The 25,065-nt window shown below is 39.9% G+C and overlaps 3 protein-coding genes across 5 annotated transcripts in view; 2 read left to right on the top strand and 1 right to left on the bottom strand.

Annotated features, from left to right (window-relative positions):
• man2a1 (mannosidase, alpha, class 2A, member 1) overlaps positions 1-3,104 on the top strand; it is a 77,649-nt gene extending 74,545 nt beyond the window's left edge. Inside the window, exon 22 of the mRNA XM_071349984.1 lies at positions 642-3,104. Coding sequence (XP_071206085.1) covers positions 642-794 — 153 coding nt within the window. The 3' untranslated portion in view covers positions 795-3,104. The remainder of the gene's footprint in view (positions 1-641) is intronic.
• On the bottom strand, positions 2,461-17,943 carry tmem232 (transmembrane protein 232). 3 transcript variants are annotated; one of them, XM_071349985.1, is made up of 13 exons: positions 17,589-17,943; positions 17,141-17,252; positions 16,448-16,553; positions 15,989-16,146; positions 15,722-15,821; positions 15,471-15,592; positions 6,295-6,443; positions 5,926-6,052; positions 5,512-5,689; positions 5,003-5,181; positions 4,057-4,376; positions 3,865-3,943; positions 2,461-3,462 (listed from the first exon to the last, which is right to left on the bottom strand). In XM_071349985.1, exons 1-13 carry the CDS (start codon positions 17,717-17,719, stop codon positions 3,277-3,279), a joined length of 1,947 nt encoding a protein of 648 aa, XP_071206086.1. In that variant the 5' UTR covers positions 17,720-17,943; the 3' UTR covers positions 2,461-3,276. The 3 variants fall into 3 exon arrangements, with proteins under 3 accessions (XP_071206086.1, XP_071206087.1, XP_071206088.1); XM_071349986.1 differs by having other exon boundaries at positions 16,448-16,548; positions 17,589-17,724; XM_071349987.1 differs by lacking the exon at positions 17,141-17,252 and having other exon boundaries at positions 17,589-17,708.
• On the top strand, positions 17,933-25,065 carry LOC139543681 (mitochondrial outer membrane protein SLC25A46). Its single transcript, XM_071349989.1, has 8 exons — positions 17,933-18,426; positions 20,963-21,005; positions 21,195-21,252; positions 21,477-21,554; positions 21,713-21,813; positions 22,406-22,462; positions 22,723-22,780; positions 23,681-25,065. Exons 1-8 carry the CDS (start codon positions 18,177-18,179, stop codon positions 24,254-24,256), a joined length of 1,221 nt encoding a protein of 406 aa, XP_071206090.1. The 5' UTR covers positions 17,933-18,176; the 3' UTR covers positions 24,257-25,065.

The following is a 25,065-nucleotide window of genomic DNA, read 5'->3' as shown; positions in this document are numbered from 1 at the left end:
AGGCCTGCCACACACATGCCGGCACACTAGCACACACAGGAACGTACACACACACACACACACACAAATGAAAGTTGTGACCAAACACTTTATTAATTAGTGATTAAAGGGAATTTTAACCTGAGGGTTAAAAATGAGGGATGCACGCGATGCTCTTTATTCAAGCAGCTAGTAGTACCATTTTTTTTTACAGAAATGAACTTCCCCTCGAGCAAAACGGCTCAAGAGTCACTTGCCACAGAAAGTGTGCAGTGAGGAAGGAAATTCCTTTCATTACATTTCCTCCTTTTCCAATGTCATGACAACTATAACAATGCAACCATAATCAGTTTAAGTGAATACTTATCTCTCTCCAAGAGGAAGATCAAGGCTGTTATGACCAAGAGTGTGTTCATTAGAACATTTCCCAGAGTAGATGGTGAAATCTCTGTTGACCCAGGCACTTAATCTTAATATATTTAATAAGCCTGTTAAGTGTCCTTTTATATTAATAGCTTCTAAAAGGAAAGGCTATTTCATCGTGATCATCGGTGTCAAATCTTTTTATTGAACCTATCCATCAACACCTTTCATAATGGGTTTTCCTATTCACACATGCGGGTATAACGCCACAGTTCATGTTTGGATTGGTTCTCCCACAGATCCGCACGGAGAAGCTGTTTTCTGAACTGAAATTCCAGAGCATCACCCCTGCGTCTCTTACTCTGATGCACACGCCTGAGGAAGGGTCGAACCAAGAGGAAATCAGCCTTAAGCCAATGGAGATCAGCACATACCGTGTGCAGCTGACATGAGCGCAGGCCAGAGAGTCGGTGATCGCCACGGAACATGCCCAACATCCGGCCTCTGTCCCTGTGCCAAAAAACATAGTCAGCGAGGCTATGCAGAAGCCTGAAATGCATAGGACATCCTTGGAACAGATAGAAGGAGGGAAAGAGGAAGGGGAGAGGATTAGGAAGAAGAGGGAGGACGAGAAGGAAAGAGAGAGGTGGAGAAGGAAAGAGGCAGGAGGAGAAGTAAATGGAACTTGTTTAAGCTTAATTCGACAAGTGCAATATTATATTGTTTGAGTCCAGTATACCTAGTTATGCTGCAGTCTCAGGTTCTGTATGTGTTGGGAATGTTTGTGTTGCAATTTCACTTGAACTTACTCTATCGGGAAGAGCACATGTTCAGATTTCCTTTTTCCACAAATATGATTTTGTACAATGTGATTCTTTGTTTTCTTTATACCGAGGTATGGCTTCAATCATAGTGAATATTGCTTCATGTCCTTGGCGTGCCTGAAAAAAGATTTGAAGGCCAACTGATTCTAAATATTAATTCAATATTTTATAGCGGTCAACATTTATATGTGATAAATTGTTAATTGCAAGTGAGATCTTGTTTTGTTGTCGTTCCAAAGAGCAAAAAATGTGCCTTATTTCACAGTTTTATAATGAGCCCTATGTACATGTCTTTGTATGTTGTTCTTGGGAGAAAATTGTCACTTACAATTTGCTATCGATGCGAAATTAATGCATTTAATAGTTGATGTCACAAGATTGACATGTTGCATTACATTAATTGATATGGGTCTGTTATTGTGACCTTCATATATGTACTGTGGTGAGTGATAAAACATGTTTTGTTGCTTTACACAGCCATCACATTTAAAAATAATAATAATAATATCTTATGATAGCCTCAGTGCACTATATCTACTGCTTCAACAGAGATTTGCAATGTCCTCACTTACGCCACCACTTCTGTTGTTTTGTGAAGCTCCTCTTCGTAGAGCACACAAGTCGGATGTTTTGTTCAAGACATTTGTAAGGGTGTACCAATCATAAAGCCATTCAATCACTTGCAGGTAAAGGGGAAACTGCACTGCGGGTTCACTTAGAATGTTCACACTGCATTGAGGTGGTGGTGTGAAAACAGACACACCCCACTCTGCTTCTCTCTGGGAAGTTGTTATAATTGGATATTGATGGAAAAAAACACACCTGTAGTGTCAACATTCTGAGTGAACTTTCAAGGCCGGTTTTCCATGGAATAAGCTTATTCCTGGATTAGAAAGCACTTTCAATGGACATTCTGCATCATAAATGCTTTTTAGTCCAGGACTAGGCTAAATCTGTGTCCGGGAAACCGCCCCTCAGTGTGGTTGATTATTATGTGCGATTGATTGAATGGGGGCCTACAGCCTAGATATCAAACTATGCAACTGATCCAACTCACCATTGATACAGTATATGCAGCAATCCCCCCTTTCTGCTAATGACATCCATCTGAATGATTCAAAGATTCTAAATCTACAATAGTTAGACATTACATTCTTGTGACACATTTTGTTACTATGGCCAAAAGCGTACAACCGCTTGCTTAAGCATATGACACATGCCAAAGGTCACAAACCCAGTCATGTTTGCTCATACTATTTTTGTTTTGTTCTGTTCTTTCTTGTGACCTGACTGAGCCATTTGCAATTCCACTTCAACATGCTGCCATGGGTTTTTATTTTACGTTTTGACCACCTTTGTGAAATTCCAAGGAAACGCAAACCTGGTAACGATGTTTATAATTTCCGTACATTTCCTGGGGTGTTTTGAGGTGGGCGTATCATAAGCGTGATACGGCAGCATGCCTAGCTAATAGGAGGGTCAAAGAATTGCACCTCCACTGTTAGGGTAAGGAATCAGAAAGGATTCCTGGGACATTGGTTGCTAAAAAAAAGTTCAAGTCTGTTTGTGTCAATGTAAATGAATGTGGAAACCATTGTTCCGTAATGTTTTTAATGTCGACGGGAATGTCAAAGCTAGTTTAATAGTTTATATCATATCTGATTAAATGAGCAATTATTTTAAGTATTTCCGTTTATGAGCGACGAAAGTCAACTTCAAGACAGAAGCTGGTCTGGGATGATTTGAAATCAAAAGCACATTTGGGAAACAATATGCTTTTCTTGGTATAGAATTTCAATAGTTTTGGCTATCTTTACAAATCAGCGTCACGGGAGGGTGTTGTGTGCAAATCTCTTTTTACCAATGTTGCTTGTTAAGAGTCACATTTTTCTATCTTTCTGTAAATATAATGTGAGATTAAAAAAGGATGAAACCCAAGTTACGTTTGCCAATTAAATGAAATAAAGTGCATAAAACAATTTGCACTTGTTGTATGCAAGACACTATTCCCTCCAAAAAATAATGCTAGATGCAATCACCATGGTAAAATGTTTTGGGATCAGTATTATAACAAAGAGCATGGCACAAGTCATTTATGTCTCTTTCAGATTCAGATTTGACCTCCCGTTTGTTGATATCCGGGAAGCTCATATGGTTTGGTGTCCTTCTTGACTTTTTCCACCCGCCTCCTCATAATCTCTTTGAATTGTTCCTCTTTTTCCTTTTGTACTTTCTCTAATTCATTCTTTTCAGCATCTTCCTCCTCTGCCATTTTGATCTGTAGTTCGTTTTGCCACTGTAGTGAAATGAAAATACAATTGATTTGAATTTCCATCCCAACCATAGTTATTTTCAACCATCATCAGAAATTATAATGACTTTGATTAAGCTATCACTGCTAATATAGTACACCATGCACAGTAAGGGTTGGCTAATACGCTTTTAGCAAGAGAACATCCTCAAAAAGCAATCAGTATATCCCCAGGCACAATGCCACCATAAGGAACACATCACACACTGGAAAAGGAGGACATTCATGTCTAATTACGCTCTATGATTTGTTTTTGGCACATCTCTATTTATGCAAGGGACATTATCAATACAAAAATTTACATTCATAATTGTAATCTGCATATATCAGATTTGTAATACCTTGGGTGAATCACTTTTCATGTATGCCTTAATGTAATGCTCTCACCTGGTCCTCCACAATTCTCATCAAGTCAACATCTGTACGTGCATTGAAGTCCATGTAAGTTTGATATTTCTTACTTTTTCTAGGATAAATGTAATAACATCATGTTAAATTACATTTCACTTATTTTCCATAGTTACATAAAGTATTGTAGTCATAACACAGAACAATTTAGCCAAAATCTGTTTCCTTTACCTAGGGGCACTGTGATATTCCTCTGGATGTCTGGTTGGATGCTGCATCTTACTGGCAGGGCCAGGGAGTGTTTCTTTAGGCAGTGGAGGACAGGCTTCCAGCCTAGGCCTGTTGGAGGGAGGTGGTTGTTCCTTCTTGGCCTTGGTGTGGGGGGTGAGCTGGAGAGGCGTGGGGGGCAGGTAGAGCTGAGAGAGGGTACATGCTAACCTCCAGGTGATCAGTTGGCCAGGTAGACTAGCAGGTACGCTAGAAGCAGAGGAAGATGATGATGGCTTCCCTCTCTCACTGAGAAGACTGCTCTCTGGAACATTAATTTCAGCCTAGGAAACAAATAAAATAGCAGTACCTTAACTTATGTTTAAAAAATAAATCAATAAGTTAGTCATTTTAGCAGTTATGCCTTTAATTTGCAAAAACTTGGACAGAGTATTAAACAATGCCATGGTAATAACCACAGTAATGATAAAATATGCTAATCTTTAATTGGATCCATAAATCACCAAAAACGGCCTTTGTTCCCGTTGTTTCGATCAGAAGAACCAGTTGAACATTTTTCTGATGCAAATTATATTTCAGCTAACAATAAATGTGTGAATAAGAAGCCGAGTTGCTGATTCTGTTTGGATTTTAAGACTGAATCCTCTCAGTATACATGCAATTGATATTCGTTCAAAATCTTCCATACTATAGACTGTGACAAATTTCAGGACTTTCAGGATTTTCCTAATGATGTTATTCAACTCGAACCTGGTAAGCAGATACGTTTGTGCTTTAAACAATGTTTTGTAAAGGGAAAAGCAGTTGTGACAATACAGCAGTCAAAGATATCTCTTTCCTTTGAGAGTAAGTTGACATTTGAGATGAATAAGGCCCAGAGTTTATCCTGACCATGTGACCGGACTAGGAAAAGATCTGAACCTTAGAGATATTAAAAACAACTCCGCACCTCTATAACCCGGGCGGCATCTCCGACTCTCTGGTCTGTCTCTTGGCACAGGTGTTCCTGCAGAGTGATCCAGGCCACATTCCTCAGCCCCTCCTGCAACACAGCTCCGCTGAGCCCTCGGCATACGCACACCAAAGCCTGAACAGCACTGTAGCGCAGCTGCCAGGCCTCGGCGCCAGCTAGCGAATGAACAGATGACACCACACTCAGTGAAAACCCTGACAAACTGGAGACCAGGATAGGGAATTACTGCTTTAGACTTTTGGTGTAAAGATAATGGCTAACGCAAGCTGTTTCATTGGATCGTACTCTTGCTATAAACTGTAATGTATGCAATGGAAGTTTAGGCTAATAAATCATATAGGCATAAAATCTGAAGATGATGAAAAATCTATTACTCCCACAAACCAAAACCAAAATAAATGTGGCTATTTTTGTACAATGCTCATGTTTCAGTGTTTGCTTGTTTTTCCACTATCTCCATCCGTCATGCCACTTCCTGGACTTACAGTGGTTCAGAAGTTTAAGCAGTCCATCAGTATTGTGATATCCTGGAGGGGTTTGACTGCCCAGCAGAGCTGTTTTCTGTATCTCTGCATTGCTGCTATGCTGGCATATGTCTGCTAACACAGTGGTATAGATGTGTTCCAACTGCCATGGCCAGCAACCACTCTGAGACATACCTCCCTGGAAAAGAGGATGACATACCTATAGCACGACTGAAAGAAATTAAAAGAGAGAGAAGTTAATTTAGTGTGTGGATATGGGCTGGCTTTACCAGAACCAGATTTAGCCTAAACCTGGCCTAAAAAAAGCATGCTCAATGGAGAATCTCCAGTTAAAAATAACTTTTAGTCCAGGACTAGGCTTAATCTTGGTCTGGGTAACCAGCCCATAATATGTATGGCAGTTAATAGCTTTACGTTTTCTTCTATAATCCCATCCTGCTCTGTCTTTGGGTTGATGTGGAGACTCATCAACATCTGAAGGCACAACAAGCTGGACTTTGCAGCCTCACCCAGAACCATTAATCCCAAAGCACAGTCCAACCTGGATTTAAAATAGATTTTAAAAAATGTATTAATTTAGAATAAAACACTTTGATTTGGATGATTACACAAGTCTTTGACTTGATACTGGTATAAAATAAACATTCATATATTTATGAAGAATGATACATCAGGAGTAATGTATGAACTAATGTATGAGTGATGTAGTCTACACTAATGTTGCACTAATGAAAAGTTTGACTGTTGGAGAGAACAAGATTACAATACACAGCTCAAACCAACCAGTTGTCTTTCTGCAGCTCCTCTCTCAGCATGATGAGGTGGTGCGCCACTTGGGAGAGCTGGCGGACATTGTTTTGTACGCAGTACCAACTGAGAAGACAATGCCAGAGCACCTGGTTCACGTCATACTCCTGACAGTCTGCCTGAGCCTACAGTACACAACAGATCACATATGGAAAGCATCGGGACGTAGCTACGGGATATGCAAACAGTATACAACGGGTGGGTCTAATCCTGGACGCTTATTGGTTGAAACCGCATTCCAGAATGTGTTTATTCCACAAGTTACCACCGGCTAAAGCTATGACTTTGAAATGCCTATTTACTCTGTTCCATCTCACTGCGCGATCCACTGTCTCATCAACCCAGCCAGGCAATTTATATGAATTGCTCAACTTGATCTCCACTTTAAAAGGATCTTGACATTATCTCCTGTTTCTTTTAGACTAGCAACTGGTTTTCAATAGCGGAGATTTGTATGACCCTTACTCTGTCTCACTGACATTTGCAATATTGTTTCAGTATTAAAATTCGACCTCTAGCTGTCCCATAGTAATAAACTGTGTAAGGGTCGGGATGAGATTGACAGCTTTTCTCAGCCAGGCGAAATCATGAATCAGCTGGCATAATTTTTATAGCTATATAGAAAGAAATGTCAATAGAAAACAGGTCGAAAGAAACAAAATGCAGCTAGTTTGCAACCTTTACAGTTTCAGTTTGAAGTGATTGTGTTAGCTGTGTTGTTGGCTAGCTCCTCTGAACAACAGTGTCCTGATGAGAGAGCACATTTTCTATGCTAGGCGAAATCGCCCATCATTAGCTCATTGTTGTGGATGCAGATCTGCCAACTCTCACACATTGGCAGTGAGACACACGCATTTGACCCTCTTCTCACGCCTTGAAAAGTACTGCTTTTATTTTTCGAATTAGTTAATTGTATAGTCAGCGCGTTAACTTTTCAACTGTGCTCCAAATCGTCTTGAAATCGGAGCATCTGCGCCTGCAATTTAACATCACGAGCGGAACCTCTACCACTGTCCTGTTTTGCAACAGCACAGTGAACAGCGGCACATTGAAGCATATGATTGGTCTAGTTATGTAAGGGATCAAGGGGATTGAATGCATGTTTTAAAGAAACGCCCCTCAAAATTAGAGTGGAGCTGAATGCAGAGCGAGAATGTTCTCCGCTGAGTTTATAAAACTGTAAAAAGAGCAGTACGGTAGTGCTATTTTATGTACAATGTTAAAAAAAAAATGCTGTTACTCCCGTCCCTATTATTGCAGAATGCAGCCTTTTGACAGCATGTACTAAAGTCGATTTAATCCACACTCGCATTAGTCCCCTCGTTTGGTGATTGGCATTTAGACTGTGACAAAGAAAAGGTATTAGACAGATTTACAGCAGTGGCGGTCACTGCCGTTTATGATGAGGGGGGGCGATTTTCTTTTTTCTATTACAGCATGTTTGATGGCTGTCATTCATATTCCATCCACCCAATTCAATGTAACATCGATAGGTTTAGGCTACTACATGATACTCAAATTTTCCCTATACCCATCATGAGGTTGCTACAACCTAGCCTGAATGAAAGTTTACAACGTAGGTGCACAAAGGTTGAGAGAAATTTTTTAGATGACAGATAGTGACACATGGACAGACAGTGACCCATTCAATACCGCCTTGCACATGCTTGCCTGCTTCTAGCTTATCTAGGGTGTAATCATTAGTCCAACAGTTGTAAACAAGTTTCTATTGGACAAATTCTGGTAATTTCCCCCCGTTTCGTTTGCTTCCGTTTAAGAATTTTTTTTCAACAGAATCGGCGGAATGAATACACACCTGATCATGCATAAACACAGTTCACTTTCATAGCAGCCACGTTGTATTCCTTCTCGCCTCTATGCACTCTCCTCCTCTCACCTTTTCCCTTTGTTTGTGGACTTCAATAAACAACACATCAGCTCTATGTGACCAGGCGATAAAACCTTTCCAAGCCAAACCATGTCATAACCGCTACACACAGCCTACATCGTTGTACCTATATTAGCTAAAGTAACATTCTAGTCAACATAGCTAATAAAACAAATATGTTAGTAAACCCACTACAATCATGCAGTAAGGTACAGTGTACAGTCAGTAAGCAGTTACACCGGCAGGTGCCGGTGGCAATAAATTAATAAAACCAAAAGCGTACCTTGACTTGGAAGAGTTCCAGTGTTGTGTTGGATAGTCATAGCCACCTAGCTAACATAGCATTCCTCTGTTTGAGCCGGGTGTTGAGTAACTAAACAAGCCAGCTGCATTTGCTAGCTAAGTAAGTGAAACTAAAAGTGAGAAAAAATTACTCTCACCCTCTCTCGCTTCTCCTTCATTTTTGAAGAAATTCATATGTTGAAAACTGTTCAACTATTGTCTTTCTCTTTGAGTCAAAGGAGAGGTTGGAGGATGTTGGAGGATGTCCTCCAACCTGTCATAATTACTGTGTAAGTCTATGGAAGGGGGTGAGAACCAAGAGCCTCCTAGGTTTTGTATTGAAGTCAATGTACCAAGAGGAGGATAGCTGTCCTCCGGCTACTCCATGGTGCTACCCTACAGAGTGCTGTTGAGGCTACTGTGTGTTTTCATCAATTATTTGGTGATATGTGAATATATTTGGTATAGTATTATCGAAATAACTTTTCAATGTTTTACCATTTTTATGAAATTCACTGAGGAGGATGGTCCTCCCCTTCCTCCTCTGAGGCGCCTCCACTGACCTACAGTATGTTTTAGCAGGGAAGTTTGGTAGGGTGACCTTATTTGTAACTGTGAAAATAATTTTGTCAAACAGTTTTGAACCGAAAAGTGTAAGTTGATTCTAGAGGGGGGGAATGAATATATCAATTCCTTGGTTAGGTTGTAGGGACAGATTTATGTAATCTTGTCTTCAGGAGATTTTATTATCCATTTACTTTATTTAGTGTATTCAGTGGAACAATTGTCATTCTTAACAATGGGCTAAAATATAGGGTAATTACTGTGCTTATTACCAAGAACACTACCGTTATTCCCCAGACTTATTCTATTATTCCACTTCTTCCCAATTTTGCCAGTGTAATCACATATCTGATATGCGTACTTGTGTATTTGAAAATGTATGATATTTTTATAATTATTGCAGCCATTCTTGGACAGTTTTGAATAAGTTATACAAATAAGCATGGGATATTACATGCTCCAGGAATCCAAAATCATTTTTGATATTTTAGTAACGTGCACAAGCTAGGCAGAGATGGTAGGGGTCTCACAACTCATAAACACATATTTTGTCTATTTAGAGTAAGATGATGGAAAGGATCTTCAACTATATAGTAGGCATAAGTAGTAAGGAAATAGCATTCAAAGATCTCCTGTTTCTGTAGCGTGAGGCATCTTGATGTAAAGTACACCCCCTGGACAGGACACAAGTCTATTGCAGGGCCTTACCACCTACAGTTGAAGTCGGAAGTTTACATACACTTAGGTTGGAGTCATTAAAACTTGTTTTTCAACTACTCCACAAATTTCTTGTTAACAAACTATAGTTTTGGTAAGTCGGTTAGGACATCTACTTTGTGCATGACACAAGTAATTTTTCTAACAACTGTTTACAGACAGATTATTTCACTTATAATTCACTGTATCACAATTCCAGTGGGTCAGAAGTTTGCATCACTAAGTTGACTGTGCCTTTAAACAGATTGGAAAATTCCAGAAAATGATGTCATGGCTTTAGAAGCTTCTGATAGGCTAATTGACATCATTTGAGTCAATTGGAGGTGTACCTGTGGATGTATTTCAAGGCCTACCTTCAAACTCAGTGCCTCTTTGCTTGACATCATGGGAAAATCAAAAGAAATCAGCCAAGACCTCAGAAAAAAATGGTAGACCTCCACAAGTCTGGTTCATCCTTGGGAGCAATTTCCAAACGCCTGAAGGTACCATGTTCATCTGTACAAACAATAGTATGCAAGTATAAACACCATGGGACCATGCAGCTGTCATACCGCTCAGGAAGGAGACGCGTTCTGTCTCCTAGAGATTAACGTACATTGGTGCGAAAAGTGCAAATCAATCCCAGAACAACAGCAAAGGACCTTGTGAAGATGCTGGAGGAAACAGGTACAAAAGTATCAATATCCACAGTAAAACGAGTCCTATATCAACATAACCTGAAAGGCCGCTCAGCAAGGAAGAAGCCACTGCTCCAACACCACCATAAAAAGCCAGACTACGGTTTGCAACTGCACATGGGGACAAAGATCATACTTTTTAGGAGAAATGTCCTCTGGTCTGAATAGAACTGTTTGGCCATAATGACCATCGTTATGTTTGGAGGGAAAAGGGGGAGGCTTGCAAGCCGAAGAATACCATCCCAGCTGTGAAGCATGGGGGTGGCAGTATCATGGTTGTGGGGGTGCTTTGCTGCAGGAGGAACTGGTGCACTTCACAAAATAGATGGCATCATGGATATATTGAAGCAACATCTCAAGACATCAGTCAGGAAACATCAGTCAGTCAGGAAGCTTGATCGCAAATGGGTCTTCCAAATGGACAATGACCCCAAGCATACTTCCAAAGTTGTGGCAAAATGGCTTAAAGACAACAAAGTCAAGGTATTGGAGTGGCCATCACAAAACCCTGACCTCAATCCTATAGAAAATGTGTGGGCAGAACTGAAAAAGAATGTGTGAGCAAGGAGGCCTACAAACCTGACTCAGTTACACCAGCTCTGTCAGGAGGAATGGGCCAAAATTCACCCAACTTATTGTGGGAAGGTTGTGGAAGGCTACCTGAAACCTTTGACCCAAGTTAAACAATTTAAAGGCAATGCTACCAAATACTAATTGACTGTATGTAAACGTCTGACCCACTGGGAATGTGATGAAAAAAATAAAAGCTGAAATAAATATTTCTCTCTACTATTATTCTGACATTTCACATTCTTAAAATAAAGTGGTGATCTTCACTGACCTAAGACAGGGAATTGTTACTGGGATTAAATGTCAGGAATTGTGAAAAACTGAGTTTAAATGTATTTGGCTAAGGTGTATGTAAACTTCCGACTTCAACTGTATCTATTTCCTTAGTAGGCATAAACGACCTGAACATTGATATTCATTAGATTTTCCTTGAAAGTTGGGTGATTTTGAGAAATTATTGGTACAACAAGAACCTTTTCAAACACCCAGCACGTTGGAAACATATATCAGGGATGTCCAACCCTCCTGGAGAGCAAGCAGGATTTTCTTCCAGACCCATTTTAAAAAGAGATTTCACCCAAATTACAAAATACTAAATGTTTGTGTCTTTACCTTGGAAGCAGTCTATGGACAAGGAGACTACAATATATGATTTGGTTACCCACTGTCATCAACCATTAATATTTACATTTCCTGTGCAGAAAATGTAGTTGAAACACTCCCCTGGCACGTGTCTCATACAACTTTACACCTGAGAACAGGGATCAATCCCTGACTCCAACCTTCCCACTGTTTCTAGCATTTGGCTGTGTCCCTATCTCATTTCATTACTGTTTGAATAAAGTGTCAAACCACCTAAAGCAATGTTTTTTTTGCATTCTTGACATTTCATCCCCCAAAAATCTAAAAGTAACAAAGTTGTCAAATTTTCAGGGTTTATTTCATGTTCAAAGCATACTAAGATACACCTGAAGTAGAGATGGCAAGGTCTTTGCCTGGAGAACCTGCAACCCGCAAGAATTCAGAATCACACCTACAAAGGAGGACGCCTAGATCAAATTTACGAGCAGCGATGATGAGGATCACCCCAGACGCTCAGAGGTCGGCTCCTCCCAAGATTTTTTAGACCAGGAAGAGGAGCCACGCAGGTTCCCCAACAAGAGAGGGAGAGGACGCGGAAGAGGCCAACACAGAGGGGGAGGAAGAAATCAAGACTATCCAACCACACGGAGCAGGACCAGAACAAGGCTGTGATCAACATTTCTGGAGAACCCCTTTATGATGGTTGTGTAAGGGTCTTGTCTAAATGACTGTCCTTTGCAGCCACGTACTCAACTAATGAATTCACTACAAAGATTGACCTATTTTGTTTCTACATCTGAAGGCCTGGTACAAGCAAAACATTTCTCCAACTAGATACCAGTGTTTCAGGTCAGGCAGTTTCTGTGCCCTCAAAAACACATTTTAAGCCCAAGTCCACCTTTTGTCCCATTGTCCAGAATGCCACACTAAATACATGCACCAAGAAGGTGCATTTTGATGTGGAGAATCTGTTTAAAAGGTCAAATGTACTCTAACCAAACACGACATAACCTTTCTAAGACTGAGGGGGATGCAGTTGAATCATTGTCCAAAAATGGATGGATTGTGGTTAAAAAAGCAGACAAAAGGTGGCGCTACCGTAGTATGGAGTAAAGACAAATATGTGACAGAAGTCTACCGTCAATTAGACAATGATGAATTCTACCGATCTCTTACCTTCAACCCTACAGAGGACCTAAAAACTGAATTGAAAGGGATCCTCACAGAAGCTAAGGAGAATGGCTACATTTCAGACAAGGAGTTTAAAAAAGTATTATCTTCTTCCAAAGGTCCACAAGAATCTTGAAACCCCCCCCCCAGGTAGAGCAGTGATTAGTTGTAATGAAAGTCTGACAGAACCCATCTCCAAGTACATTGATTACTTTATTAAGCCTCATCTGCCGTCACTCCCAGCCTATCTTCAAGACACCACAGATGTATTGAACAACATTAAGGAATTGAACAATATAGGTACAGCTTCCTTTTTAGTCACCATGGATGTGGAGTCTATACACCACCATTAAACACAAACAAGGATTGGCAGCTATGTACCATTGAGTACCTGGCCTGAAACGGAGATGCCTCCCACAGAATTCATTGTTTCACTGACTGAATGGACTCTTAATAATAACATCTGTCTTTCAGGACCATATTTTTAAACAAGTCAAAGGAAGTGCCATGGAAGCTTGCTACAGCCCTTCCTACGCTGGTTTGTACTTATGTAAATGGTAAAAATGACTTCATTTTGGATCCTTCTAAAAACCAGTTATTTGACCAGATTATATGTTTGGGACGCAATATTGATATTTGCCTGTTCTTGTCTGGCTCAGAAGATTAACTTATTTCCTTCCACCAATAGCTTAACAGCATTAAGCCTAACATCAAACTAAGTAGGGAGTACAGCAAGGAAGACATACATTTTTTGGACCTTGACATCAGTAAAAATGACAAAGGTTGTTTGCACACATCAATCTTTAGGAAGCCTACAGATGGGAATACGATTCTGAGGGCAGACAGCTTTCACCCCAAAAGGCTAAAAGAGAACATTTCATATGGCCAATTCCAAAGAGTCCGCAGAATTTGCGATCAGGAAACAGATTACAGTGTCAAATCAGCTGAATTGGAGAATCTCTTCTTGAATCGCGGCTACAGCGCTCAGGTCCTGAAAGATGCAGGTATAAGGGCCGGACGACTTGACAGAGAGAACTTGTTGCAAAGGGGAGCACACTGTGATGTACCAGAGAGAGTGTACTTTGTTACAAAATACAGAACTGAACTGTGGTTTTTAATTTTCCACCCTGGTCATAGGACTAAGCCATGTCAAAATACATAGCATTTCAGGAAATTAGCTTTAAAAAAGTAACTTTTTCCTGGAGGAGGACCCCCAGTCCCCCATCTAGCGGTTGTGCCAGGGGGCAATGAAATTCACATAGCAAATCTCACTCCGAGCTTTCTTCAAAAGTTGGCAGGCCTGTGGATGTATCCAAATAAATGTCACTAGAAAACAGCTTAAACAAACGCAAATGCAACTACTTAGCTGTTATTCTGGCTACACTGTTTGACATGACTTTAAGTTAGCTGCAGTTGACTAGCTAGCAAGCAATGGATAAGAAGGTTGTCAGCCAGTATGGCAATGGAACATTTGGAATGAACAACTGGGTCGCATCCATAGATACAGAACAAAAAGACTCAACTGGGTCGCGTTTCTGGCAACCAAACCAATAGAACGAACAACCAGCCGGCTTGGGTATCAACCATAGATTTGTGTCGGGACTATATCTCATGAAAGGATTAAATAGTATGAATAAATTAATTTTTTAAAATTAAAATATTAAAATATTTTTATCATTATTTGAATATGTTGGTAACCCGTTGTATAAAAGTGATAATGCCCTCGAAGCCGGTGTTTGGAGGATATATTGGCACGGTTTGCCAGCACTCAACCTTGTCTCGGGACTAACAACACCCGTGCCAATATATCTTCCAAATACCGGTTTCGAGGGCATTATCTCTTAATTAGTCACCTAGATAAGTCATGTTGTGTTATGACACAGTGCAACATTACACATATTGACATGCATTTGAGTGAATATGAAAACACTTTTCCAATGTTAATCTTAAACTAATCTTAAACCAAATTCATTTTTGGAATAGACTGGATTTAAATGAATATATGCCACTTAGAAGAGTATTATCCAAAGCAACTTACATTACAGCACTGGTAGAAAAAGTACCCAGTTGTCATACTTGAGTAAAAGTTAAGATACCTTCATAGAAAATAACTCATGTAAAAGTGAGTCACCCAGTAAAATACTACTTGAGTAAAAGTCTAAAGCTATATCATCTTAAATGTAATTGCTAAAATGTACTTCAGTATCAAAAGAAAAGTATAAATAATTTCAAATTCCTTATATTAAGCAAACTAGACGGCACCATTTTCTTGTTGTTTTTTAAATTTACGGATAGCCAGGAGCACACTCAAACACTTAGACATAATTTATAAACGAAGCATGTGTGTTTAGTGAGATCAGAGGCAGTAGGGATGACCAGGGATGTTCTCTTGAGAAGTGTGTGAATTGGACAATTTTCCAGTACTGCTAAGCATTCAAAATGTAACAAGTACTTTTGGATGTCAGGGAAAATGTATGGAGTAAAAAGTGCATGATTTTCTTTAGGAATGTAGTGAAGTAAAAGTATAAGTTGTCCAAAAATATAAATAGTAAAGTAAAGTACAGATACAACGACCTAAGTAGTACTTTAAAGTTTTTTTTAAATTAAGGGTATATATTATGGGCAGCACTCTTAACAACTGTTCCACCAGGACCAAAATAAATATTTTAGGAGATTTGTTAGAATTTGCATGGAACTCTTACTGATGCTGAATCCTCTTGAAAAGGTCCCAGTCCACAAATGATCTCCCCTGAACGTAACATGAAGTGCACTGAGAGCAAGATGTTTGGATACGGTTGGTAGCATGGCTCACACTGAGACAGAGCTAAAAGGGAAACAACAGTTTACAGCCATTAGTTGAACCTGCATGTGAACACACACAATAATTACACTATTACAGTATATTACTATGTAAAAGTAGAATGAATCACTATTTATCCATCTAGTACTCTACCTTTTAAAAAAACGTGAAGATGGCATTTGCTTCTCTGGTATCCACTCAGGTTTCCAGAGATGTGAAAGAGAAATAGTCTCAAGAAGACCAAATATCCCAGCTAAAAGAGCACAATAAAGTTACAAAGGTGAACTAAATAATGTATAATATAATTCAAGTTCTTACCCTGTTTTAGGAGTATGGCTGTTCTGTAAACTTGTTACATAAGGTATTTTTTCCCCACACAGTGACACGTACTTAAAAGAAACATAGATCTGTCCACTCTACCTTGAGTATCTTCACTTCGCAGGTGTACAAATTGGGCTTCTGAGACGTATCAGCACAGACCCAGTACAAGACTGACTCTCCCAGGTAAAAGAGGGCAGGAATCTGTTCTGCATGCACTGGAGCATGGTCCAATGACATCAGAAGGGAATCCAGGGAATCTAGAGGTAACACAATGTTTGTCTTGATTTAAACAAAAACAGTATGTGTTAACAGCTATGCCATTAACATATTATTCATAATCATTATAATTACCAAGGCCCTAAATCTTTCCTGACCATGTGACCTGACCAGGAAAACCTCTAGGCTCTAGTTGCATAGTTATAGTAATCTATAGGGCCCTGAGTTTTTAATGGTCAGGTCAAATGGTCAGGGGGAAAAATCAGGGCCCAGCCCAATCATTACAGTACAGTTATTGAAAAGTGCACTCTATGCACAATAGGTCTCTCAATAATAACATACCATTTTGAATTTTACCACGGCACAAACCAAGCAACAGCAGCTCTGTCCATGCCAGAGGAAGCTGAACGTGGTAGCCCTCACCCATGCATTTCAGTCCAGCTCTGCGCTGTTGAGGAAAAATATGATTACCTTGAGGTGTACAGCAGGGTTGGGGTCAATTCCATTTAAATTCCAGTCAATTCAGAAAGTAAACCAAATTCCTATGGCACATTTTTCCTAATTGAAACACAAGAAGAGAATTGGAATTTCAATGTACTTCCTGAATTGACTGGAATTCAAATGGAATTGGCCCCAACCGTAGTGTCCAGTTAAATAGCCTCACATATTTGATTTTGTCACCATCTGCTGGGAATTCTGTGAACTGTCACAGAAAATGGTTGAGAAATGAATGCGGCACATTGACACCTGGGCTGCGTTCAGTACGAAAAACATTATGGTACGTCCAATTAAACGGAAAAAGGGGAGTGTTGGGTTGTGGTTTGGGGAACGCTGTCAGCATGGCCACTGCCCTTTAAATACGTACCTTCAAAGTCTACTAAAGAAATTTGAAGAACGTTTTGGAGAAAGGTGTTGTTCAGTACAAGACGTTATGTAATGTAACAAACATTTAATCGAACTGAACGCACCCCTGTATCGTTTGCAACAGAAAATGAACATATGAGCATTTCTTATTGGACATGTCCAGGTAAACACCTTGCTTCGGCTAAGTAGTTGTCGTGCCAGCTCATTATACTTGTCTTGTTCCTCAGAGCCCTGGGAATTGTTGTACTTTTTGATAAACTCCTCTGTTATTTCAAATGTGTTTCTGTAAAATAGACACATTTTACCATACAGTAGGCATAAGTGAAGACAACAACCTTACAGTAGTAAGCTATGCAATTTTTTACGAAGGGGTATATACATTTTACAAAAATATATCGAGATTGAAACATTAAAACATAATTCTGGCAGTAGCCTAAATTGAGTTCGTCCAGTCTAGCTCATTTTGCAGAGACAGAGCTTCAACCAGCAACCCTGAGGTTATTGGGCAAGTTCACCACCACCTGTGCCATATGGTCCAGACCTTTACACACATACAGGCTATAGGCTACATTACTTAATTAAGATCAAAAAGGGACAGTGCAGTAAACTCAGTCCTTACCTGGTAGCCTTTGAATTGGTTGTGATTGTTATTTCCTGAGCTTTTTTGAAAAGTCTTTTTTGCAAATCCTCTTTGTGGGTTTGGGAAATTATACCCAAATTATGGACAACTGGAACTTTAATTATAGGCATCTTGCACAGTTTTATAAATACAAAATGACAACATAGGCAGCTTTCATCATTTTGTAGACACCCGTTTTCCTCGCCTAGGTCTATGGAATTTCACTCTCATCTCGTGTACATCTGTCTCGTTTGTTTTGCTGTGTTTCCATGGACGCCTGGCAGCGATGTCAAATAAGTGCACAAAAAAATTACGTATCCCACAATGCAATTTGGACGCGGAATAGAACGAAACAACTTCCGGTTGATCAGTTGACAATTCATTCGCGTTGTTTTGCTAGGTACATAGCTGGCTATCTAACGACGTCATTTAGAGTGGCTAGCTTGCTAGCGGGCGAAATTGATGTTATACAGTGGTTAAGTTTTATCTTTAATGTGTTCCTCGTAGATTTTGAGAGCGATATAGTTACACAAATTTGACCAATTGTGATACCAGGGAGCTGTCACTCCTATTTAGCTCTCAGGCAGCATGACTTCTCGGCGTCCGGACAATTTCGATGGCTTAGGTTACAGGGGTAGGGAGGATCCTGCTTTCAGTGGGGGCTACAGTGGAAGGTCATTTAATAATTCCTCTAGTGTTGACCTACAGAATTGGGTAACAACACCGCCAGATATTCCAGGTAGCCGAAATTTGCATTTTGATGACCGTACGCCCCCATTTGAAGCGGCCCCTGCAGCGCCTGGTACTCAAGATACCCTGCCCACGGCTCCTCCATCCGGTAGGGGATCGACATCATGATCATTCCAGCAATGCTGGCCCTTTTCATTAACAGCAATGACAACGACACAGTATCATCACTGGGTCATGAGTATTTCGAAAGTGAAAGCATTCACACATTTCAGCTGGCTAGCTAACGTTAGCTTTTATATGTTAGCAGAGTCAGTGTCAGTAGAAGACGTTTTGCTTCTTCGCCTTGAAATCTATGTTTACAATAATTTACCAGTCACACAGCTGATATGTGTGCAATATAGGGATTCAGTGACATTGAAGTACAAAAACATTTAAGTACAGAGCACAAACTAGGCCTATAACGTTATATATATTAAAAAAAAACAGTTTTATGGATGAGGCATTGTTCTTTATTGCATGTACAATTGGGCCGTTAGTGTCCAACCAAGTCCAGAGAAAGATGGCTGACAGCCATTTATGTTGTCAGACAAGACCAAGAGAGAGGGAGGCTAGAGTACACCAAGGTGCAGTTCTCAAGTAGGCAACATGGCCCACTGGAACGTCTGTAGAGTGCAACAGAAATCGAAATGCCTATCTTTCATATATTATGAAGTCGCTTTTCTGGTTATTTGTGGATTTGTGAACATTGATTGACGTCAATTAGGCCTACACTACAGCTAATGGAATATTGTTGACACAGCTCAGGAGGGAGTATATCGTGGGTGTCTTTAACAATGGTCATTTCCATGTAAAACGGCCCATGAGCACCAAAATATGAAGTTCATAGGAACATGTCAAATTGGGTGTCAGATGAAAGCTAAGTGTCTATGTTTTTTAGAGAAAGTAAAGCATATCAATTTTTCAACCATTTTCCATCCATAGAGTTAGGAATAAGCAAAGACATTCATTTCTTGTCAAACAGATGGAAACGGTGTTTTAGAAAACATCTACCAGAAATAGTCTTAAAATATATTAGAAATACATAAAAACAATCATGTTGAAGTAAAAACCCCTGCCAACTAATATCAACACTTATATTTACTTTAGGAAACATTGCCTTGTGCCTTGACATTCCATTACCAAAAACCAACATATCTATAAGATGTTTTCTAATTTCTCATGAAAGTTCACAGAAGTAAAAAGTGAAGGTAGACCTTTCAATTAGTTATAGTGTTTTTACTGATATCAATTTTGGTAACAGAATTTCAGAAAAATCGTTAATGGAATTTCTACAATAGAATTGTCTACATTGGGAAATCATAGTAGTCACAAACCAGCGTTGGTTCGCTGCTACTGTCTTCCCTTCCACTGGCATTCTGTTATGTTCAGCTCATAACTGTTTTCTTTTTCTGTCGTCTGGTGGTCAAAGCAATAGTGTGAAAAGTCTAGACAACCCCTCCCTCTCTCTCTTCCTCTATCGCTTTCTCTCTCCAATTAATGTAACTTCTCCCGGCTCTTAATGAGACCTATCCATGAGCCCCCTCTCTTTCCATTTACTGTAATCAGCATCCTCACCCACTGAGCATCGACCGACACTGGACGTCCATGGACGTTTAAAAGTACTTGAGATTTGGTCAGTCTGCCTTGTCCAGCCTTGATTTCAATTTCCACAGACGTCTGGACCAGCCTTCATTTTGCCCAAAAATAGACGTCCATGACTGGTTCAGATTTGGTCTGATCCGTAAAGACGTCTATGTTCACAAGTTTGGACAGCACAGTACAGTTCATCTCCATCGTTCATTGAAGTTGATGGTTCATTTACAACAAAACCTTTCGGTATTGCCAATCATTTCAATGAACCATTTCACTAGTAAAGCACCCTTTGCTGGCTCTAACAGCCGCCCAATCAGTTCGCTGCCTGTTCTTAGTAAACTGATGGAGAGAATTGTGTTTGACCAAATACAATGCTATTTTTCAGAGAACAAGTTAACTGCTGACTTTCAGCATGCATATAGAGAAGGCCACTCAACTTGTACTGCACTGACCCAGATGAAACATGATTGGTTAAAATAAATGGATAATAACCTGCCAGCACATGGTTGGATAGTTATTTATCCAATAGAACCCAGAGAATGTTCTTCAATGACAGCTTCTCTAAGATCAGATATGTCATCGCTGACACCCCATTCTTTCTGCAGACATCTTGTGAATCTTCATTCGGAGTGGATATTTAACAGAGTGTTGGGAAAATGCGGGAGAAAACTGAGGGAGATTTTACCTAAATTCTGTTACCAAATTTTGCACCTGCACAGTTCTTCCAGTAAATGTGTTTTTGAAAAATGTTCAGTGTTAATGTTTTTTGTTTGGCATTGATTTCAAGTGAAAAAATTTGGCGTCTCAGCGCAATTCCCTTACTGTGAAATTGCCCACATCTGACTAATACGTGTGCCAGATACCCGGTTTGTAAACAACAAACACAATTAAAATAGTCTGCTGCTACGCTACTCAATCTGTGACGCTCAAAATAGTTATAAGAAACTACTACTTATTGAGTGACTATGACTTATTAAAACAGAGCAATAAATAAGGTTTGCGATTAAATGTTGCTGTTTGATATTCACATGTATTTGTTCTTTCCCTTTCAGAGCAGTTGAACAGATTTGCTGGATTTGGTATCGGGCTTGCAAGGTAATTCAGTGTTAGGCCTATCTACGGTGGTAGTTCACCAGTAATGTCAAGAGATGACTATAATCCAACTTGAATTCATAAGAAAAAAAATATTTACGTCATTGGAACATTCTATACAGTAGAAGTGTTTGAGAAATGGAAAATAGTAGGCCTATATTCATTTATTCACACCATGACTTCTTCTTCCAGTCTCTTTACTGAAAATGTCCTGGCTCACCCTTGCATTGTGTTTCGTCGTCAGTGCCAGGTAAGCATACGGTCAGGTTAGATACTGTATGTGTTCCGCCTTAGGTGTAGTCTGTAGACTCCTAATTTTCTACCATACAACAATATATCAATCTTCCTGAGTATATCACAGTTGTCCATTAGAATGCTCCAGTGCGCTTGAAGTAAGTATGAATGAAGTAAGTTGAAATATGTAGTAATATTAAATGTTCATTATTCCTAATTCTGTTTTTTTGTGGCTTCCAGGTCAATTATCATGCCAGGTGCTACCATCTGTCCCCATTGACTGCTCTCAGTGTGATGTATAATGTCACCAAGAGTCAGGTAATAAATGCTTTTCATGAACCCAAAACCCAACATACAGTGTATGTTAGGACTAATTGTGAATCACAAAAAAACGTTCAAAAGATATTGAAAATGTGAATTTGGTGCTGGCATTTTGTTTTTATGCCGGTATATTGTTGTTAATTGTCTGCTCGCAGGGTCCTAAGGCCTTATGGAAAGGAATGGGCAGCACCTTTGTGGTACAGGGAGTCACATTGGGCACAGAAGGCATCATTAGTGAATGTACTCCACTACCACGGTATGGATTATATTTTAGACCAGAAACCTAGCTAACAGGTCACAAGAAACCTAGCTAATGGGTGTGAACAGATATTGCCCTTAGTCATCGCCTGATCGCCCACCATATCCTATTCCTTATGGATTAGCTTTGACAAGACTTCAATGAACACATTTTTTAAAATGTTTTTAATGCTGTTGATAAAAATCGAGCACAACATCTACTGCAAGTCATTTTAGATGCCGTTAAATGTCAAACTTGCATTCACGTTGTAATGTAACCTCTACCAGAACATGCTGAAGTGGCCGATTCTACTCAGAGGGGCCATATCTCTCTCAGCTTCCAAGGTTTCCAGTGAGATGAGCAAGACATCCCAGTACCAAAATCAAAGACCACTAAGAACTTTAAATGAATGGGGGGGAAAACGACATAATACAAAACTATAGCACGTCCTTCAACAATAACTGTTCAAGCAACACAAAAACTAGTTTTAACCAGTCTTTTTAAATTCTTAAAAATCACAATCATGTTGAATCTCCTTATTTGAACATGTGCAATAAACGAATATGAACTGTTACCGTGGATAGAGGTCTGACTATGTTTGTTTCCTCAGGGAACTCTCCCACAAATGGAACCCCAAGCAAGTTATTGGGCATTTGGTTCTGAAAGGGTAATAACATTTATTTGCTTTGTTTTATAATGGATGTTTTTCATACTGTAAAAAGTAGTGACAAAGTATGTTTGGTGAAAGTGGGGATTCAGTTGCGTAACTATTGATTGCCAATGGATATACTTCTCAAAACGGTGCAGTGTAATTGAAGGGACTTTACCCGTAGTAAATGCTGGTATCAGATGGTGTTGATAATATCTTTATTCCGGTAGAACGCTTTGATCTTTTGAACAGTCATTATGTATCTCTCTTTCTTACAGTTTGACCTATGTGGTTGCCATGCCATTTTACTCAGCTAGTCTCATTGAAACTGTGCAGGTCAGTGCGTTCATACTTATATGAATGATGATTCGGTTGTATTTTGGCCACCCTTATCTTGTCCATCGGTATCGCTTCTATAACTCCCCTCCACTTTCTAACTGACTTTCCCTAAAACATAAAGATAATCGTGAGCGTGAAGACAGTGGTGTAAAGTACTTAAATACAAATACTTTAAAGTACTGCTTATGTAGTTTTTTTGTGGTATCTTTACTTTATTATTTATATTTTTGACAAATTTTACTTCTACATTTACTAAAGAAAATAATGTGCTTTTTACTCCATACATTTTCCCTTACACCCAAAATGCTTAGCAGGACAGGAACATGGTCCAATTCATGCACTTATCGAGAGAACATCCCTGGTCATCTCTACTGCCTCTACTGATCTGGCGGACTCACTAAACACAAATGCATTGTTTGTAAATTATGTCTGAGTGTGCCCCTGGATATCGGTACATTTTAAAAACAAGAACGTGGTGCCGTCGGATTATCTTAACATAAGGAATTTGAAATTATTTATAGTTTTACTTTTGATACTTAAGTATATTTTAAAACAAATACTTTTAGACTTACTCAAGTAGTATTTTACTGGGTGACTTTCACTTTTACTTGAGTAACTTTCTATTAAGGTATCTATACTCTTACTCAAGTATGACAATTGGGTAATTTCCTATCACTGTGTGAAGATCATCGTTCGTCCATTGCCTACCTAAGATAAATATGATCTTTATGTTTTTGGGAAACTCCACCTTTGTCAGTATCAAAGAATCAGTACATTTTACGATTCCTTCGCAGATCTGGTCATTCCAATCCAAACACACAAGCAAATATAATTTCAGGCCGTTCTTAACTATTCTGCAATACCATACCAATGCTGTCCCTTGTTGTGTGTCCCCAGAGTGAGATCATCCGGGACAACCCTGGCATCCTGGACTGTGTGAAGGAGGGTGTGGGCCGGGTCATGGGCATGGGCATCCCCCACAGCAAGCGCCTGCTGCCCCTGTGGGGCCTCATGCTCCCCACCGTGCTCCACGGGGTCCTCCACTATGTGGTGAGCTCCACCGTGCAGAAGCTAGTGCTCTTCCTCCTGCGCCGGAGGAGCCCGGCAAAACAGCCCGTGGACGGCTCAGAGACAGTCCAGACCATGCTGGACGCCTACTTCCCTGAACTCATGGCCAGTTTCGTGGCCAGTCTGTGTGCCGATGTCCTCCTCTATCCGCTGGAGACGGTGATGCACAGGCTCCACATCCAGGGCACGCGCACCATCATCGACAACACGGACCTGGGCTTTGAGGTCCTGCCCATCAACACGCAGTATGAGGGTATCAGGGACTGTGTGAATGTGATCCGGCGAGAGGAGGGAGCCCTGGGATTCTACAAAGGCTTCGGCTCCATCGTGGTGCAGTACTCGCTACACGCCGCCGTGCTGCAGATCACCAAGGTGATCTATTCCACCTTGCTGCAAAACGCTTAAAGCAAAACAATGGAATATATTCCTAAATGTTTTTTGGGCTGGTGGTTCCCCCCCTTTGAAACCTGTTTTTTTTCTCACGTGAGTCAGGGTTGTGCTCACTGCAGAGAATGTTGTCCTAAAAAAAAAGGAGGAAAAAAGGAAAATACCAAACGATGACTTGTTCTTTTCTGTCCAGAAGCACATTTCAAGTGTTTGCCGAGAGTGGTGTTCCTCACTTAATTGTCACCACTTCCACTGTGTCACAAAGTACTTAATATGTTCTATAACGTATGGCATCAACAAATATCCCCAATAGTCATGGAAGTTAAGTGTATATTTCCTTCTATCTGTCAAACAAGCTCATCCTGGCATCATTTATGTGAAGTATCAGTCAGTAGTCTTCTCTGCAAATCATGTTGACATGCTTTCTCAGCGCTTTTCTGCTTTGTATGAATGTGACAATTTGTTGGTTTTGGGTTTGTGTTAGCACTAGCAGATGATGGATTGTGCCAGAAATGTATGTACAGAATGTCTTTAAATTATTATTTGCTTTAGGAGTGATAATGTTGTGTGTGTAGGTATGTATCAAGTTGTTCACATTTTGGCATCCACAGAGTACAGTACATTGTAAATTTATGAACAATTTAAAGATATTTAGTACGAGACTAGGAACATGAGCAGATAATGTATAATTTGTGCAGATGGATGATTGAGTTTAGGGATTTTAAATTATTGAACTGCCTCTGTGTTTAAGGACTTTACGGAGCTCAGAGTAGGGAAATGTATAAGATCGCTTGAGAACCTTGCTGAAAATAAATGGCTGACTTATA

Source organism: Salvelinus alpinus, chromosome 18 (genome assembly GCF_045679555.1).
Source record: "Salvelinus alpinus chromosome 18, SLU_Salpinus.1, whole genome shotgun sequence".
Lineage (NCBI taxonomy): Eukaryota > Metazoa > Chordata > Actinopteri > Salmoniformes > Salmonidae > Salvelinus > Salvelinus alpinus.
The sequence above is the reverse complement of the archived record's forward strand: the minus strand, read 5'-3'. Positions and strand labels throughout refer to the sequence as shown.